The 20,436-nt window shown below is 36.0% G+C and overlaps 1 protein-coding gene and 1 non-coding gene across 9 annotated transcripts in view; both read right to left on the bottom strand.

The window, feature by feature from the left end:
- Window positions 1–20,436, bottom strand: part of LOC138693151 (zinc finger protein 708-like) — a 74,166-nt gene that overhangs the window by 24,023 nt on the left and 29,707 nt on the right. For 4 of the 8 annotated variants that reach the window (XM_069816834.1, XM_069816829.1, XM_069816830.1 and 1 more), the window contains exon 5: window positions 14,681–17,700. The exons of 1 other annotated variant lie outside the window; for it this stretch is intronic. In XM_069816834.1, the coding sequence (XP_069672935.1) occupies window positions 16,314–17,700 (1,387 nt within the window). In that variant the 3' untranslated portion in view covers window positions 14,681–16,313. Of the gene's footprint in view, window positions 1–14,680; window positions 17,701–20,436 lie in introns of those variants that run through there. 3 more of the 8 variants (XM_069816836.1, XM_069816835.1, XM_069816838.1) reach the window with 3 other exon arrangements.
- Window positions 17,792–17,865, bottom strand: TRNAS-GCU (transfer RNA serine (anticodon GCU)). Its single transcript has one exon. It is a non-coding gene; the product is annotated as a tRNA-Ser (tRNA).

Raw genomic sequence — 20,436 nt, forward strand, 5'->3', positions numbered from 1 at the left:
CACACCTCTTTCTGTTTCAGACAATTCTTTCACGTTTGGTTAATATTCCCTGCTTTTAGCCTTAATCAGGTTCTACTTCGAGGCAATTTCTGTGTTTGTTTTTCAGGAAACAGAGTATTGAAAATGTTTGTTGACAAAGATATGTGCTACAAAATCGAGCTAGGTGTTTCAATGCTTTTCAATTATTTTCTTATACTCAGAAAATATCTTCACCCATAACTGATCAAGTGTACATTCTTTGAAAAATATTTTTAATGAGCCATTATAAGTAACATCAACAAGTTCATCTTGCTCTTCCTCAGACAGAGCTTTTAATTGTACCACACCATACACGAAAGGATTTCTTAACCATGAATTTTCAGAATCTGAAGGAGGGAAGTAATCTCTGAAGCTAGTTGAAAAACCATTCAGATGCTCAAAAATGACATGTTGAACTTGTGGCAATTCATCAGTGGACTTCAGAAATGAGAAAGTGCTGAGATACCACTCGGCTTGCCCATAGCCATATTATTATAATTTCTGCCTCAATCATGTCTCCAACATCAAAAATATTCATACCACTAACCTTGAAGACTCATACTGAGTGTGTTCATGTATACAAAAATATCTAGGCTGCAATAGACAACCAAGAGAAGTTATTCAACTGATCACATGGACATTTAGTATCATTCAGAAATAGTCGTACATCATCACTTTTGCATACAGAAGTGCACTGATTATCCAGAGGAAAAATTTTGCTGCAATTCTTTGCAAAATTTTGTGTGTTATATAGGCTATTATAGGATATAAATAACGCCATGGACATCCTAAAATTTGTACCACGGACTCCCAGGGGTCTGCAGACCACGAATTGGGAAACACTGCCGTATATTACAGCTAACCTGTTTTCTTCACTCGGTGACCAAACGCTGACCTTAGTAATGAATGAAAGATTCGTGACTATCAACCCAATTTGTAGCATACAATAAGTTTAGTTGTCTCTTTCGATGGAGAGAGTGTATCAGCTTTAGAAATAAATTGTGTTAAGTACAATCACTCTCTTGGGCGATGCAGATGAAAATATAGAAACTGAACCCATCTTGTTTATATATGGCACATTGCAGGTTTAGAAATACACAGGTTGAATGAAGAATTAAAAGAATGTGTGCAGGGGGACAGTGGTTGATCTTTTAAGATGATAGTCTGCAAGCCATCAAACTTCCCTGACATATTCAAACTTTCATCATATCTTTGTTCACGAACATAATTGTAGTTTAGACTCAAGATCTTCAATAAATTCCTCAAAATTATTTCATTTCTACATTTTGTCGAGGTCACTGACATTGTATTCTTGTCTCATAACAAAGGTCGTCATATTCACATATCTCATTCAATATCATCTGCTCTGTTCTTCTGACATCTCTGGTTTCATCACATAAAAGTGAAAAATATTTCGCATCATTAATGTCTTTGATTATGATCGTGCGAGTAACATCCCTATAGATAAAATTAATTCATTTTGTAGTAGGGCTTTTCATAGTACAATTGAAGCTTGCTGTCTCAAATTAATTCTGTACATTTTTATTTCCTGCATCTATTATAAACACTAGAAGACCTCGAAAAACACTCTGAGTGCCTGATAGAAGTGGCTCGACTGAGCTAATAACATTGAATGGCTCGTTGTCTTGATGGCTTCTTAGTGGTGAATAAATGCTGGGAAGAGAACAGTGTTATTTTCATTATTGGAATCTATCTTTCTCTGTTTGCCTCGATTATTGCTGACTTACCCTTATCAATTAAAACATTAACTGCTCTGCTATCTTTTGATCCATATATTTTCAAGAACTCAACAACTTCAAATGAGCAATACTGATCTGGCAAATATAAAAGGCCATTTTTTAACATTTTCAATGGTTCTGAATAAAATATTAATGGGTGTGGGCTTGGGTCACAGACCAATTACACATCTTCTAACAGTACCTGTTTAATGAATTTAAAGAAGTTGGATAGTATTGTAGGTAAATGTTTTTGGGTAATGTATTGGCCATTTACTGACATACTGTAAACTATGAAAGTAAATACAAAGTATTTTTATTTTAAAGTGTTGAATTGGCATTTTATGTAATCTATGCTGTAGTCCACTGGCGGGGGGGGGGGGCTGAAGTCCTCTAAGCCCCCTTCGGCAACGCGCCTGCATGGTATAAGAAAAAAAAGAATAACGGGTTGTAGTACCGTTAGGGGTTGAACATTTTATGTCAGGAGTGTTAATTATACAGTAAAGTTCAAAATTCGAAATAAAAAATTAGTCATTTCCTAATGACGAAAATATTAGAACGAAGGAAGTTCTATTTAACAATTCTTAGGTGTATTGATGAAAAAATCTGGATTTTGTAATTCTATTGTCATTTATATTTTAATTTAATTTTGCTGTTATTAATTTTTTTAAGTCGATACAGCAGTCGACAGTTTTCTTAGTCACGGCTTACTCGATCGTCGTAGAATCTGTTGAACTCGTGGAACCGTGTATTTCACATTGTGAACTGCACATTGAGGTTATCTCTAATTAAATTGTGATGCTTATTGATTTTGATACTGCATAGAGCATAGACGAGCAGGAATCGGGCGTGCTTTGGGCGAGGTGAGCAAGTACTGGGCAGGCGACGATTTTAGTAGCGGCCACTCAGTCGCTAAACTCCTAGTAAAAGGATTCTTAATGTCCCTTTATTTATGCAACTGTGTGAACGCCAAACATCTTCCATTTTTGACATCCTTAAGTACTGTGCCATTACTACTGAAAATTGTCATGAGACAGTTTAAACTATTTTTGTCATCTTTGTTCTCTCACAACTGTATTTACTGGCTATCTTAAAATCTTGGAATACAGTTCAATTGCTTTCAGAAGACATACGAGATGGGGAGAGGCGGAGGTTGTATAGGACAATTTGATGTATGATAGAAGTGCGACATGGATATGCATTAATTGTATATTCGACACGTAACGAATTCTCTTTGTCTTCCTCTCCCTCTCACTAGCAGGTTGGCAACAGAGCAGTAATACTGGACGAGTATTGACTGAACTCATGCGTATTCTAAAAATGTATGAACTATAAATCCTATACAATCAGATGACAATTATGAAAATGTTTGATACAGTGATATAGAAAGTTTAGTTCCACCTTAATCACATCGTCTGCTTGTTTACTTGCACCACTCTTTAAAAAACTTATCTTTCTGCATTGTTGTGTAAATTAATTTAAAATTAATATATTTATTTACTTAGACGGAAATAGTTATTAGGTGGGTAGGCCTAATTACAAAATTATACAGGTCATATTAATTTTCTAATAGAGGAACTTTTTGGATCCCGCCTCGATTTGAAGTGGGATAAGGGATTCTTAAGGGACACGTCCTGCCAAGTTGGGATATCTAGCAACCCTACTGTCATATATGAAAAGCGGGTGGCTTCAAACATTGCACAACATCGTATTGTGGTTAATTAACTTCAATAATAAGAAATGTATGCAAAAGAGAACAGCCTACATTTATTAGGCCTAAGTTTGAATTGTAATCATAATTTCCAAATGCAATAATTAGCTGCAAATTGAGAATATTTAAAAGCTTTCGTTGCTTCCATAGTGACAAACACGCTTACATCATTATGAATTTAAACTAGTCCATACGTATTTTTTAAATTTTATTTGGTTATTTTATGACGCTATATCAACATCTCAGGTTATTTAGCGTCTGAATGAAATGAAGGTGATAATGCCGGTGAAATGAATCCAGGGTCCAGCACCAAAAATTACCCAGCATTTGCTCGTATTGGGTTGAGGGAAAACCCCAGAAAAAACCTCAACCAGGTAACTTGCCCGACCGGGACTCGAACCTGGGCCACCTGGTTTTGTGGCCAGACGCGCTGACCGTTACTCCACAGGTGTGGACGTCCATATGTATCTAGGAATGAGTGAACCATTCAACACAAGACACAATCTGCCGATATAATTTAGTTTCAACCTTGCATTCCAGTAACATTTCAATACTTACTTACTTACGGCTTTTAAAGAACCTGGATGTTCACTCCTGCTCTCACATAAGCCCACCACCAGTCCCTATCCTGAGCAAGATTAATGCAGTCTCTACTATCATATCCCACCTCCCTCAAATCCATTTTATATTATTCTCCTATCTACGTCTCGTCCCCTCCTAAGGTCTTTTTCCCTCCAGCCTCCCAACTAACACTCTATATGCATTTCTGGAATCGCCCATACGTGCTATATGCCCTGCTAATCCCAAACGTCTGGATTTAATGTCCCTAATTATGTCTAATGAAGAATACAATGCTTGCAGTTCTGTGTTGTGTAACTTTCTGCATTCTCCTGTAACTTCATCCCTCTTAGCCCCAAATATTTTCCTTAACTTTTTGAGAACAGACTGGATGATGAAAGCTTCTCCAACGAATAATAACAGGCATTTCACATATTTATTCTGCATTTAATTTCCTCCCGAGAGTCATTTATATTTGTTACTGTTGCTCAAGGATATTTGAATTTTCCCACCTCTTCAAAGGATAAATTTCCTATTTTTACATTCCCATTTCTTACAATAATCTGGTCACGATGCATAATCATATACTTTGTCTTTTCGAGATTTATTTCCAAACCTATCTCTTTACTTGCTTGAAGTAAAATTCCCGTATTTTTCTTACCAGTTTGTGGATTTTCTTCTAACACATTCACGTCATTCGCATAGACAAGCAGCTGATGTAAACCAATTCCAAAACCATCTCCGTTATCTTCGACTTTCCTAATGGCATACTCTAGAGCAAAGTTAAAAAGTAAAGGTGATAGTGTATCTCCTTCCTTTAGCCCACAGTGAATTGTAAAAACATCTGACAGGAACTGACCTAAGTATATGGACTCTGGTGTAGGTTTCACTGAGACACATCTTAATTAATCGAACTAGTTTCTTGGGAATACCAAATTCAATAAGAGTATCATATAAAACTTCTCTCTTAACCAAGTCATATGCCTTTTGCAATATATTCATAACTGATGTACTTTACCCTTATACTCCCATTTTTCTCCTGTATCTGTCGAATACAAAAATCTTATGAATAATCGATCTATTACGCCTAAAACCACACTCATGATCCACAATAATTTCATATACATTATGGAGTTAATAATCTCAAAAGAATATTGGACAAAATATCGTACATGAACAAAAGTGATATTCCTCGAAAGTTACTACAGTTAGTTTTGTTCCCCTTCTTAAAGATAGGTACAATTATGGACTCCATTGTTCTGGTACAATTTCCTTTTCCCAAATAGCAAGTACAAGCTTACAAATTTCGCTAGATAATGCGCTTCTACCTCTTCTATTAATTCTGGTGGAATTTGATCGATACCTGGAGATTTGTACTTTTTCAGATTTTCTGTCGCAATTTCGACTTCAGAAAGTGTGGGTTCAGGTATAAATGGCTCAGAAGTTTGTATTAATTGAATTTCGTCCCGATCATTTCTATTTGGCCTATGTAGTTGTCCAAAATAGTTTTTCCATCTGTTCAAGATTGAATGAAAGTCTGCAAGCAAGTCTCCATTCTCATCCTTGATTACGATTACCTTTGCCTGATATCTGTTCTTATATTTCTTTAGCCTCTTATATAAATCTCTAATGTTTTTATTCTTACTATTTGTTTCCACATCATTCAGTTTTTCCTTCAAGTACCGGTAATCTCTGTTTTTATTCCTAAGCATACGACTTGCTTTTCGTCTTTCATTGAAATAATTATCTCCATTCCCCTTAACTGGGTCCTGTAAGAATTTCAATTTTGCCTGTTTCCTTCTTCCTAGTACCATGCAACAATTTTCATCAAACCAACGTTTCTTCTTCTTAGTTTCATAATAACCTATGCTCTGCTCAGCTGCAATTTTGATATCTCGAATATTTACCCACATGTTATTAACATAGGCCTATAATTCAACTTCGTCGGAACTTGCTAAAGCGACAAACCTACTTGAAATGTCGACCTGATAATCTTACTTAGTTTCCTCGTCCTTTAATTTCGGAATATAAAATCTTCTAATATTAACTTGTTGCTCTACTCACTTGGCTATTGATAGTCTTTCTCTTAATTCTCCAATTGTCAAATAATGATCAGAATTACAGTCTGCCCCTCAGGGTTCGAATGTCTACTATACTAACTTAGTATGTGTTTGTTTATCTATCAAGATGTGGTCTATCTGGTTGTGGGTCATTCCATCTGGAGAAATCCAAGTATATTTATGTATATCCATATGGAGGAATGTTGTACTTTTGATAATTAAATTTTTTGATGTGGCAAAGTTCACTAATCTAACTCCTTTATCATTACTAAACTTGGCACGCTCTTAGAATGGTACTTCGTATCAATAAACGCACATGATCGTTTCTGATATATTATTAGTAGTTCAATCGCGCGTAACATTTCTGAGCGTGGTAACACACGGTACAGTATTGTCGGACCATCGGATCTGTGCCCCTTCAGCGCTGTCGTCGTTCTTGGAAAAGTTAACGCCTGTACTCACTCCATTCCACCCACTTTCCTCCCACCACGTCAAACAGCAGGCCACGAACCTTGCCGAATAGGGATGTTGCCAAACTTCTGTCAAACGGTGTCATAAATAACTGATCCTCCATGCTACAATATCACTTCTTTCAATCAAACTTCATCTTGTATTTCTATATTTTTTAAACCTAAATCCCATGTTTCGAATCACTTTCCGTAGTTTTTCTGTCCAACTTTGGAAATTATTGCTTCTCTCGCAACCTTCAGTAGTTCCTTCAATCTTGGAACTTCTTTCATCTACAAGAATTAGGTTCCCTTGGTCTGTTCTTCCCTGGCGATTCTAGCTTTTCATCTCCTGCACAGTCTCTCTCTCTCTCTCTCTCTCTCATGATCTCACCCTATTCACACGTCTCACAAACTGAAATTAACAGGTACAAAGAAGCGTGAACAGCGTGAAAGACAAGGAATTTGATCTCATTGTACTCGCGTGCCGTTAGTTTCCTTTCAAAAGAGCCAAGCCAGGAGGCTATAAGGATGTTTGCAGCTACAAGAGAAATGTTTTATTAGCAATTCAAGTACCCTCGCAAACAGGCTCTACAAGAGTTCGTTGCCATGGTTACCCGTAAACAAATCCACAAATTGAGAAGCTCTACCTCTGAAAGTTGGATATAGCTGCAATTGTCACCCTTCCTCTCTCTGCGCCAACCAGTAGTGACAATGGGACTAGCGTTCCATAATGCAGAATACTTAAGTGCAGGACTCACAACGCAGAACGTAAAAGACAAAAATGAAGTGAAATAAAATAAAATATTAAAATACTTCTAAATAAGTGAAGCTGCGTTTAGTAAATAGGTGAAGTGCCGCTTCACGATCTTCACCCGAAAAACCGCCTCTGCTTTATTAGGAGCTTTGACCTGCCTATATAAATTACATAAAAATGTTGTATTATTTAGTATTAGTTAAGTAGGTAATTTTAATAAGTAATTAATTGAAATTAAATAAGCCTCACCTGTGATCGCAGCTGCTCTTTTCGTTGCCTGATTTATAGGAAACAGATATTGACCTGTTTGTTTCTCTTCATTGCAAAATGCTATTACGTATTACTTGCTTATTAATATTTCTTTCGCCACTCCGTGCTACAGTGTTCATGTTGAGTTGACAACACTGGACTGAAAGTGCAAATAAACTGTCCCGCAAGAAGGCTCGACATTGTGAATAGTGGGGAAGAGAAAGGGGGAGAGATAGGAATGCAGGGAGAGAAATGAATTACCGAGGCTGAGAAGGAATTAGGGTTCAGTTCGCATATCTTACGGGGACACAGATCCGATGGTCCGACAATACAAGCAAGACGGTGTTGAAAATGGACGTGCATTAAAAATAGTATAGGCCTAATAAAATTATGGTAGAAGTAACACATTATAAATACAAATGTATGTAAATATAAATATGAAGTTATAAATTATTAATTAAACATTACCAGGTCTCCTATGGCGCACTCAGGGCACTCTCTCCTATCTAACAAATTTTTATGAAAAATTGTACGGAAGTTACAAGTAGGATATATTTTTTTGTATATGAACTATATTTACAGTTCCAAAAGAGAAAGTTCCACTTTACAGGGGGTGCATTTACACAAGATTAACTTCCGTCCTACATAACAGATTTTATGAAACTTTGTATAGGAGTTACAGGTAGCATATATTTTTTGTGTACAAATTCTGATTACATCTGTATGCTGCCTGTAGGCCTAGTAGTTGTACAAAGTTGCATAAAAATATATTATATAGGAGAGAAGTTGTTAATTTCGTCTAAATACACCACTATAAAGAGGCAATTCCTTTTATAAAACATAATCAGACTTTGTAGACAAAACATATATATTGCACGTGAAACTTCTGTATAAAGTTTCGTAAAAATCTGTTAGAGAGGAGAGAATTTATTAATTTTGTTTAAATGCGTCTCTAAAAGGAGTAGTTCCACTTATGGAACCGTAAATATAGTTTGTGCAGAAGAAATATATGCTACCTGTAACTTCCGTACAATGTATCATAAAAATCTTTTAAATAGGAGAGAAGTTATTAATTCTGTCTAAATGCACTCACTATAAAGGGGTAGTTTTTCTTGTGCGAACATAATCAGAGTTTGTACACAAATCATACGTGCACCTGTAAATCATGTATAAAGCAGTGGCGTATACTGGTTAAAGGGTTTGGGCTACCGCTGACCCTATTATTACACAAAATATATCTAACAATTACTTTAATTTTAATTACTATGGTAAAACTAATAATACAAAATTATTACATTATGTTATATCATAAACTTTTTCTTTTGTAATTTCCTTGGGCTACCGCCGGTAGCCCCGGTAGCCCGCAAAATAAGCCCCTGGTATAAAGTTTCATAACAATCCTTTAGACTGCAGAGAAGTTATTAATTTTGTCCAGCTAATGATTTGTGTTCTGATTCACTGTGCGTTTGTTAAGGTTAGATAAAAAATGTGTCCAATGTATTTTTAAACAGATATTCCATATCATGTGAATAATATTGAAGGCCTAAAACACTCTCACAGTGATTAAAAACTTCCTTAGTCAATGATTCTTTTCTGCTTTAAGCCAAACATGGAACAATTACGTACGCCCCATCACTGAAAACAATTAATTATTGATAAATGCGCAAGAACACGCAAACTTTAAAACAAGGATTCAACACTCTAAATAATGCTGTATTAAATGATAAAAGAATGGTCGTAACCGGACGTGGCCGGCTATACTAAAACTCACATTATATTTGGAGAACTTTAAAAACATAATTTTTTCAATTGCAATAATTAAACCTCACTGTAAGAAGGAAAATACTTTATAAACTTGTAATTGAAGTTACATTAGTAAGAACGTACCTATATGAACAAATTCCATGTTTCAGAGCACAATAAATCACTAACAATTGGCTCTTTTTCGCCCACATAGTGAGCCTCTCTCTCTACAACAGAACTGGAGCTAGAAGTGTTAGGAAGAACTCAAAGTTTATACCCTTCTAAATATAGTTTTCCGTTGATAAATCAGTAAAGGCTATTACTCACAACATTCTTCAAATATTAAAGAACACGAATTCATATTCACCTATGCCTAACTAAACAAGTCGAAATTTGATTTTTGTCTGCCTACATCAGGAAAATTGCACACTGTGCAGCATCTGGAAAATTTACAAGAGCTTGGGTTGAAGTTGCGCTTGTAGCTGTTATAATGCTACGTTGAGTTTCAATTCAAGAGGGGGATGTAATCTTGAGTATTCTGTTCAAGGCGAATATTACAGCCCTTGAATCCAACAGATCATTATTACCTGAAATTCTTCTTAACTTACTGAAAAACATTTCAATAGAATCACTGTTGAAGCATCTTGTTACTACAAAGTGAAACCCTGCTGAGAACAGATATCTGATGCATTTCGCAGTTGAAACCGAAGTTAAAAGAATTGCTTCGTATGCCTCATTGCTTAAGAAGCGTGAGACACGTTCTTCACTTTCTTTCTTTATTTTCCTAAGATATGCTGGTAAATAATTTTCTAGCCAGATTAATCTTTCATCTGTGACACAAAAAAATGAACTTTGTTCTTACCGAGCTGATTGTTAAAGCTACATATACCATGGATATTAAACCACTTCTGAATGGTTTTCATTAAGTGAATTGTTCCTCCGCAATCTTTAAAAGTGTATGCCTTTTCTTGTCCACAGTGTTCTTTAAGATATTCAAGGGCTGTAATTACAGAAGAAGAAAAAATATATTTTCCACGTTTTACGTTCATTTTCTCTAGGTTACATGCTTACGAGTGCGGAATGGAATAGGTTTAAGTACCTGAGTTGACTGCAACTCATACAGATCTTTCACTTATTTCATCACCATCAGGCATTGTTTTTTTCTACGAAGATATTCCTCACATTTTTTAAAATGTCGCACTGGATATTTACATTGGTTTTGTGATTGTGAGAAACCAAATGTAATATGGCAAATCCACAGGCTTCCACTTCCTTTATAACAGAAAGAGTACATTTATGCAGCTCTTTACCACAAATCCTCTTTGTAAAAAAGTAGGCAGCTGGTATTTTGCATTTTGGAGAAATGCCACAAATAAAAAAACAAAGTAGATTATTAGCTAAAATGTCATAATTGTATTTTTTTTTCGATGAGTATACTGGCATAACTTTCTACATTGCTTTATTCTGAAGTTCTTTTGCCCGAAAACTGTGTCCAATTCTTTGTCATACTGCAGTTGCTGTTTTTTTGCCATCACATCGACTATTAATGAACAAACTCGCTCAGCTTGATTCAGTCGTTGACATTCAGTGATTAACCTTTCTTTCACGAGATCTGTAACTCTAGTTTCACAACATGTTGCCTAAATATCAGGATACAGTGTTTTCGACGGCGGTTTCAAAATAATGTCCCTAACACGCCGATATCCTTTGGGAGATATAAAGTCGCAGATTATGCATTGTTTGATGGTGGATCTGTCCATCTGGGCGACTTTTTCTCAAATTGAAGCAAAAGGAAACTAGAATTCGCATCGGAAGAGTTATTTTCATTACTTATAATTATTCGCGAAAACGAATGGTAATAGTTATAGAAATTTTTCAATTTATCTTGTGTTTGTTGGAATTGTCTTTCTAACTGACGAATCTTATTATTCACGCGCCGCAATTTAAGTTTTAATTTATTTTTCTCTTTCAGTGCTTGGAGGAATTTGTCATCCATATGACCTTCCGTCTGAATACCGATACAACAAAGATTTTTATGAGAACCAGTGTCTGCTTTATTTCCAAAAATGTCAGGGTCATTCAAAGTGATTGAACTACTTTTACTTTTATTGTTAGGGGGCAAGATGGGGTGTTTTGTTATTTGCCTCCTTTCTTGTTTGTATTCTGAAATTTTGTAAGACGGATAAGATGCAAAAACTGAGGGAATCACATTCTTTAGCAACTGTTTCGTTTTTAATCCAGAACGATAATAATCTGTCTCACGGAAATGAAGACCGCATACTACTGATTAACGTAAATTAAAATTGGGAGTAAAATCTGCTCTTGATACTGCTTTAAGCCAATTTTCTTTTTAAGTTCATCTTGGCTAGGGAACTCCTGAATGAGACCCCTTTAGCTTTTCTACTGTCACTTTTAAAGGGACGCAACAATAAACCATTGTAGAATTTTTATAAAACCTATAAATAATGAGAGGGAAATATTTCAGCTATTTTTACAATAAAATAGCCTATATGCAACTCTCTTAAAATATATTGACGTTATGAGATACGTTTAATTCGAAGATATATTGTTATACTGTATGTTATGAGAAAATAAACGTGGGAAAAGAACAGTTACATGGTATGTGGCATCACCAATTGCTACATTCACTGATAAATAATATTATTATAGGATGTAACTTACCTTCTGTTCAGAGTTTAACAGTGTGTTAAATTCACGCACTCCATAACTTGCACATTCCAATAAACACAATACTATTAACATAAACACAGCCGATGACACAGCACACAAATTCCACAATAGCACACTGAAATTCCTTCTCTCTACCCCCTGGCACACAGTATCACTCTCTCAGCGCTTTAGTGGAAAAATCATGCACTACGCTAGGTTCGTTATTTAACACAGGCTGCTTGCAAAGTATATAGCAGCCGGCGATGGTTATACAAACAAAAGAAACGAATTTTTTTTCTTTAAAACTTACAAAATCTTTATTTAGAACAATTAATATTAACAGTACAATTTTTACAGTTCTTGAAGCTTATGCGATCACTATTATCCACTTCCTCTAGGCTGAGGGTATTACTGAACTTGGCCAATCTTCTACAGAGTGTTTCAGAAATACTTTGCCAAACTTTGGGGGCATGTTCCTCACACCAAAACAACAAAAAAGATTCATATAAACATAAGTGCGAAAATCCTTAGTTTTTTAGTTATTAATAAAAGAACATAGTGAAACGTCTGTTCGATATTGTAGCCTTGGTAGCAGGTGTTGCAAAAATTACTCAATTCCGACCAATGCATGGCTGAGTGGAAGCAAGAGGAGAACATTTTGAAAATTTGTTATGAGTTTCTGAATTGATTAACGTTGCAAAACTTGCTACCAAGCTGACAATATCTAACAGATATTTCATTATATTCTTTCATCAATAACTAGTAACTCCTGGTTGAGTACGCCGTATGGCCTTAACTCTGCCAGGTTAAATAAACCATTATTATTATTATTATTATTATTATTATTATTATTATTATTATTAAAAAACTAAGGATTTTCGAACATCTGTTTATATGAACTTTTTTTTCTTGTTTTGGTGTGAGGAACTTGCACCAAAGGTTTGTCAAAGTAGTTCTGAAAGTATAGCACCCCACACCACGCACGGGACTGTCGTGAAGGAGTAGCTAAGTGACATTAAGCCGAGTATGTGACAAGGTTAGTGAGTTAGTTGAGGGGATTAAGTGATATGAGGCCGAGGGATTGTATAGTGTGGAGTGTGGGGAGATACCAAAGTTTCACCATTGAAGTTTTTCAGAACTGCAAAATAAGCTAACAAATTTGTTCCCCCAATACTCTTTTTTTTTTTTTTTTTTTATTATTTAGCCACTTCACAAATGCCTCATATGCTGTCTCATATCTTGATCTTCTTCCACATCAAATAATTCTTCACCCATTATGAAGGTATTAAAATTATTTTGTGTAATCACTATATTTTACAATTATTCCAACCATTAAGAAACAATTAACTATCATAATAAACAACGTAGGCCAACTTAATAGCATAATCACCGTATACCATTGTTCTGCTTATAATTATTTTTGTGAAAAAATTGATATTAGGCCAAACAATTAATTATAGATATATTAATTTGTCCTACAGAATTTATCTGTAACATTGACATTTAATTTTTCTCCTAAAATATTAAGTGTCAAACAATTAATACTTAATACGGTTTAATACATTATTTAATTAATTAATGACGATCGTCCATCGCAATACACTATTTATTCCCTATGCTCTCACACTCATTCCAATATATACTGTCATAGTTTGTAGCTGAAATATTTGGCTGGTGAATAGCATGCTTTCTTTCACACCACACACTCGGTCGTAGAGCTCCTTATTTCGGCATATGATGTGGCAAAATGCATCTCAACAATGGAAGCCAATTTCAATCTCTCGTTACTGCTTTATAACACAACAAAACATTACATAGGAGTTCCTATGGCCGATTGCAGCGCAACTTATATCAAGATATAAGTTAAACTATGTAAATTAAGTGTTATTTAAAAGTATAAGATTATATTTTACAAACTAAAGGCTGGTTCACAATAAACCGGGAACGGAAACGAAGAAAACGAGAACGGAAATGTTAAAATAAATGTATTTACATGTAAGCATTCACAATAGTTAATTGTGAATGGCCACATTTAAATACATTTTAACAATATTTCCGTTCTCGTTTCCGTTCCTGGTTTATTGTGAACCAGCATCTAGCAAAAATATAACATGTGTTGGAGAAGGCCTATTCTTCTCAATGCTCTACAGAGACTCGAGAAGTTGTTAATGATTAAAGAAAAAAATGGATATTACAATGCAATTCAGCTTATTATATTTGTTTCTAGTTTTCGTATATATGTGTGTGGGACATTCTTTGCTTTTTGTTCAAAACGAAAAGAATCTCCTTGGGAACGTGTCAGTCAGCAGGCGAATTCAAACCAAAAGCTGCAAGATCGCAACTTTAAGAGGAGTGACACTTTTAGATTTTGAAGATACAGTCCATGAAGTCTTTGTTTATTCAATAATTAATTCTCTAGTCCAAAGGAATCCGGTGACAGGCACGAACATTTTTCTCGGAGACACAGTCGGACTAATGAGTCCATCACAGCACTTGACCATATGCTGGCTAGAGACCATTCACATGAAAATCGCCCGAAATAATCGTTCCGTTATTGGCGTTATAACAGACTAAACTAGGAAGAACAGGACGCATATCACAGAGTTAAGAATTTCACCAGACCTGTTTTGTTATGTAACCTACTACCACAGTTTACACAATTCTCGATTGTAGTTTCAAAATGGTCCCAAATTAAGCTACTTTGGAAAAAAAATATGGCTAGTTACACATAATTGCCAGGAAAATTTCTTTATTACTTCCAATCTCGTGGTTCATATAAATAATCTATCAATATGTTACAAGTAACCTTGACCTGGTGAATTGCATCCAGAACTTCTACACAATACAACAGACGTGGGCATTTAAAGAGATGCGCCGTACTACTCTGATTGCTGCAATACACATCACCTGTTAACGTAATACTCAGCGGTGGATTGCGTGAAGTATTGAAACATGGAACATTAAGTAATTACGCAGGACAAAAAGATACACAGTTTTCTACAAATGTTATTTTTATGAATAATGACAATGAAAGAAAACAAATTTTCCAAAACAAATACCAACTATTTTACAAAAAACTGAAACATAACTTTATTTCTAATTTAAACAATTACTGTAAAAACCTTATAAAATGATATAAAACGTGCAATTCCACAACAGTTAAAAAGCAATGCCATAATCTGAACCTATTTGTTTTGAAAGGGCATCAGTCACTAATTTGCATCCTTTGAAAATAAAATTAAGAAACTAAGGAAAAATAGATTCTTAACAAAATATCAAGCACATTACCAAGAAACAGAAAAACAACAATTAGGCTATTTTTTAAACTTATTACTGTAGTTCTTTGTTGTTTTTGTCAATTTACGTCAACTGACTCATGCCCTTAAAAGAATGGATTCGTTTATTCTTCTTCGTCACGTAAATCAGAAAGTGTTTCAAAATTTGGAGTTATGTCAGACATTGCAATTGTGAGCTGATAGAATAAATTTTCGTCTCAAATGCGTGATCTTGATTTGGATTTTACAATGGCCAACTGAGAAAGAAACTGTTCACAAATAAAGGTTGAGCCAAACATAGAAGCAATTTTCATAACAAAACTCCGAAGATGTGAATATTTTACTTTGCAAAGTTGTTTAAGCTTAACCAGCCATATTTGTGCACTTGCACTTGGGATTTCGCGGCCAGACGCGCTAACCGTTACTCTACAGGTGTGGACTACTATTGTTATAAAAAATAAAATAAAAAAAATTTGTTCCATTAAAACGAGTTTTTTCATAATGTCGCTCAACGTGCTAGTAAAATTTTGTAGCATAATAAGCACCTAACGCTTTCCCCTTCTTCGCAACAAAAGAATTCATTTTCCCATTTTTTTGTGGAAATAATATTTTTGGACTTTCTTACTTCAGGAGCTACCTTAGAGAGCGACATTTTTTTTTAGTGAAATCCACCGCTGACTGCCAGTACTTCAACCGGTCGGACAGGTACCCCAGCTAGGGATGTGGAGGGAGGGAGATCATGTCCTTGTGTTCGACTCCGTTCGACATGTACTACTGATGCCCACGTCTGCAATACAACCCGATTAATTCAACAGAAGAATTATTCTCACGCGCAGATCCCAAATCCTTTCTAAATTTTAGTGTAGAGACTTTGTACATTTCCCTATTTTGATGTAACGTAAACTCTCAATAACCAAGAGCTTATGGGATTCATAAATTTAAACAAATCATCTAATATTGTATTAATGTGTTATACACGTGATTGTCAAAAAGATTCCACAGACATTGCATGTGAATGCCTTTAGCATGTATGAATGCGTACGTGTTTCTTGAAGTTTACCAATTGTGAGAAAATCTTCACACACTCCTCTCATTTCAATGACCTTACGTCTCTGTGAATCCGAACATGTTTGTTAAAACTTTGCGAATATGAGAAGCACTTACCACACACCTTGCATTTCAATGGCCTTTCGCTATTGTGAATGCGCAGGTGGTCCTTTAAGCGTGTCAATTCTAAGAAGCTCTTTCCACACTCCTTGCATTTAAGTGGCTTTTCGTGAGTGTGAATCCTTATATGTAGGTTTAAGTGTCCCAAATGTAAGAAACCCTTACCACACACATCGCAATTGAATGGTCTTACGTCTGTGTGAATCGGAACATGTTTATTGAAAGTTGCCAAATGTGAGAAACCCTTTCCACAATCTTCGCATTTGAATGGTCTTTCGTTTGTGTGAATGCGCATATGGTACCTTAAGTGCCCCAATTGGGAGAAAAGTTTTCCACACATATCGCATTTGAATGGTCTTACGCCTGTGTGAACACGTAGATGGTACTTCAAGTGCCCTAATTGTGAGAAACTCTTTCCACACACATTGCATTTGAATGGTTTTACGCCAGTGTGAAACTGAGCATGTTTGTTTAAATTTCCCGAATCTGAGAAACACTTTCCACACACCACACATTTGAATGGCCTAACGCCTGAGTGAATGCGAAGGTGTTTGTTTAAATTTCCCGAATCTGCAAAACACTTTCCACACACCTCGCATTTAAATGGCCTTTCTCCAGTGTGTATTCGTAAATGTTTCTTTAAATGTACCATTTGTGAGAAACCCTTTGCACAGACCTCACATTTGAATGGCTTTTCGCCTGTGTGAATGCGTACATGGTCCTTTAAGTGTCCCAATTGTAAAAAACTCTTTCCACACACATCGCATTTAAATGAGTGAGTCAGGGAATGTTTGTTGAAATTTGTCGAATCACAGAAACACTTTCCACAAATCTTGCATTTGAATGACCTTCTGTCCCTGTGAATGCGTAGATGGATCTTTAAGTGTCCCAATTGTGAGAAACTCACTCTACACGCCTCGCATTTGAATGGCCTATCTATTGCGTGAATGCGAGCATGTCTCTTAAAATTCCACGATTGTGTGAAACACTTACCACACACATCGCAATGAAATGGCACCTCCCCTCTGTGCAGGAGTGCATGTTTCCTTTTGTCCCTCAATTTCGAGAAACGCTTCCCACAGACTTCACATTTGAACGACTTTTTTATTGTGTGTATGTGAAAGTGAACTTTCATAGATTCTGGGGTTACAAAAACCTCGTTGCATTTATTACACTTGATAGTATTACGGTTTATGTCGTTAATGTCTGAAGAGTCTGGTTTGCTGTTACCGTACTGCGTCAATTTGTCTTCTTCACGATCGATGCCGGCATGTTCTTGTGGCACTCTCTTCTCAACAATATCCAAAATGCTGAAATGAATATGAAAATTTATTCTGCAAATCTAGCTTTCAGGTAGTAGCTCCCTGTAAAGCAGGTTTGAATAATTTCAAGGAAAAATTGTTCCGGGGCCGGGTATCGATCCCGGGACCCTTCGCTTAGCGCGCGAACGCTCTACCGACTGAGCTACCCCAGGAACTATACACGACACCGTCACAATTTTCTTTTGTATCCACACAACTCAAGTGAGCGTTCGCGCGCTAAGCGAAGGGTCCTGGGATCGATACCCGGCCACGGAACAATTTTTCCTTGAAATTATGAAAATTTATTGGTCTCCATTACAATACAACTAGTCAGATCAAAATACACTATATTAGCCGATATGTTACATTATATTTCACTTATGTTAATTTTGAATAATTTGAACATGATACAGGCCCTACCAACAAATTACAGTACACGTCACTTCTTTTTATGTTCACACCGTATTTCTTCTTCATCAATACACCGTTGAAATCTACCTGGAACACTCTGACACACATGCAAACATGTTGTTATCCAGATTGCTGGTTTTCCGTGTACCAATAAGTACAGTACATGTTCTGATAATTCTAAAGTGGTCTCATTGGACAGCAAAATGTTAAGAAAGAAATTCTGGTCAAATCGATACTGATCGAACATAATTTCACAAAATTCTAGCTGCCTATCTGGATCGACTTCCAGCAACCCATGTATCAGGCGTGCAATGCACACTTTAAAGTTCTGCTGATGCAATATCCTTTGCATTGACCAACATGACATTTCTGGAAACTTTACCGCTAATTGTCTTGTGAATTTGTTTGGATTAGTCATAACAGCCAGACAGATACTGAGTTCATTTTCCTCAGTTCTTGCCGTCATAGGTCGCCCACTGCGAGATGCATTCAAAAGCGAACCTTCAGTTTCAAATTTATGAATTAAATTGTAAACAGCCTTATGTGTTGGTGGATTTGACTCGAAATGTTCTCTCCATTCCCTCAATACAGCATTTATACCACTCTCGTAAACGTTCTTCAAAGCGAAAATTCTTTTGTCTTTCGTTAAACTTTTGTGAAAACTGTAACTTATGTTGTCAGGACTAAGCTATTATGGTTAATAAATAAATTATTCATTTGTTAAACTACGCGTCATTTCCTGTTTCCTACAACCATATCAACGTACAGAGTACATCCTACCAACCTAGGAACATACATTTCCTAAGTATGTAATTACTAATGGAACGAAAATAGTGGTCCAAACTTCAGGCATGGCTTGATCATAATATGTAGAGAAGAAAAAAAAGTTATATGAATATGGGTCCAGAAATGCCTAGAGGATCATTGTGCACTACAGAACTTACGTATTAGTTGATTAATGTCTCAGTCTATGTACATTTGTTTGTTCGAAATGTCCACCTCCTGCCTGAATACAGGCAGCAGTTCGTCGTCGCATTGACGTCCGAATCTGCTCCCAAGTTCCTGGAGTAGCACGTATTGTTCGACAGTGTTCCTCAATTTGCAGACGGAGAGTTTCCACATTGTTCAGAGGAGTCGAATACAAAAGCGATTTGAAGTAGAATTCCAATGTGTTTTGATATGATGAGCGTGGGGACCAAGCAGTTGGTCCACCTTGACCTATCCATCGCCCAGGGAATGTTGCATTAAGATCTCCACATACATCCAGACTGAAATGTGAGTCAGCACAAAAGTTCTGGCTGATGGATACGACAGAGCATGATCCTCCTTGTAACCCATATAACGCGGCAACCAGGAGTTTTTGTAGCCATGTTCACGTAACTTTTTTTCTTCTCTACATATGAAGAATCGCTACCTGAAGTTTGGGGCACTATTTTCGTTACACCCTACATTAGGATGGTCCTTATTTTCCAATTTTCGAAACATGAAACGGACATTCCCTAAAAGTGTTCCAAATTGAATAAAATGAAACCCCCAAAAATATTTTTCGAATAAATTAATATTTAGGTTATGCCTGAGTGACCTTGAATTTTCTCCGTAGAGTGATTGTATGGCACAGTCTTTCATTATTCCAAGGTGTTTCGTTTAGTTTGCATTTTGTGAATGTTGTTGAACTATTATGATGACTGGAATCTCGGAGAAGATGTTAAGGCTTTAGCTTTGATACCACTGATTCCCATACTGACGAATGAATGGAGTTTGCGTCCATCTCGAAGGAACACTTGGCCATAATATATTGTATTTGGCTTGTCATCACATTCATGAAATTATGCTGGAGGAAGTCATTTCTACATGTATAGGTATTTACTTAGCTCCATAAAATATCAGTGTTCAAACGATTCAAGATGTTCTGGCCACATATTATCAAAGATGGTTTCAATCCTGGAATCACTGACGAATCTGTACTAACCGAATTCTATTCTGTCAAGAATGAAATCCTTTCATTTGCCACTGAGCAGATGAACACTGATCACCAGACTTAGGATCAGGGACACTTTAGCAACCAATGTAAACACAACTTGACTATAGAGTTCCTTGAACACAGTAGACATACTGTGAATGTAAACAATGACGTCAATGTGCTGCGTTATATTCTACTGTTAATAGTACAATCTAGTGCCAATGGAAAATGAAGTAAGATACATACCTCACAAATTTTCATGTCCCTCAGCGACATTGAAAGTGTTACCATGTACATACTTGCAACTAGTTCGAAAAAACTGTTCACTATGAATTGAAAATGCACTGTGATGGTCTGAGTTTGTTTCGTAGGAA

The sequence above is a fragment of the Periplaneta americana genome, chromosome 17 (assembly GCF_040183065.1).
Source record: "Periplaneta americana isolate PAMFEO1 chromosome 17, P.americana_PAMFEO1_priV1, whole genome shotgun sequence".
Lineage (NCBI taxonomy): Eukaryota > Metazoa > Arthropoda > Insecta > Blattodea > Blattidae > Periplaneta > Periplaneta americana.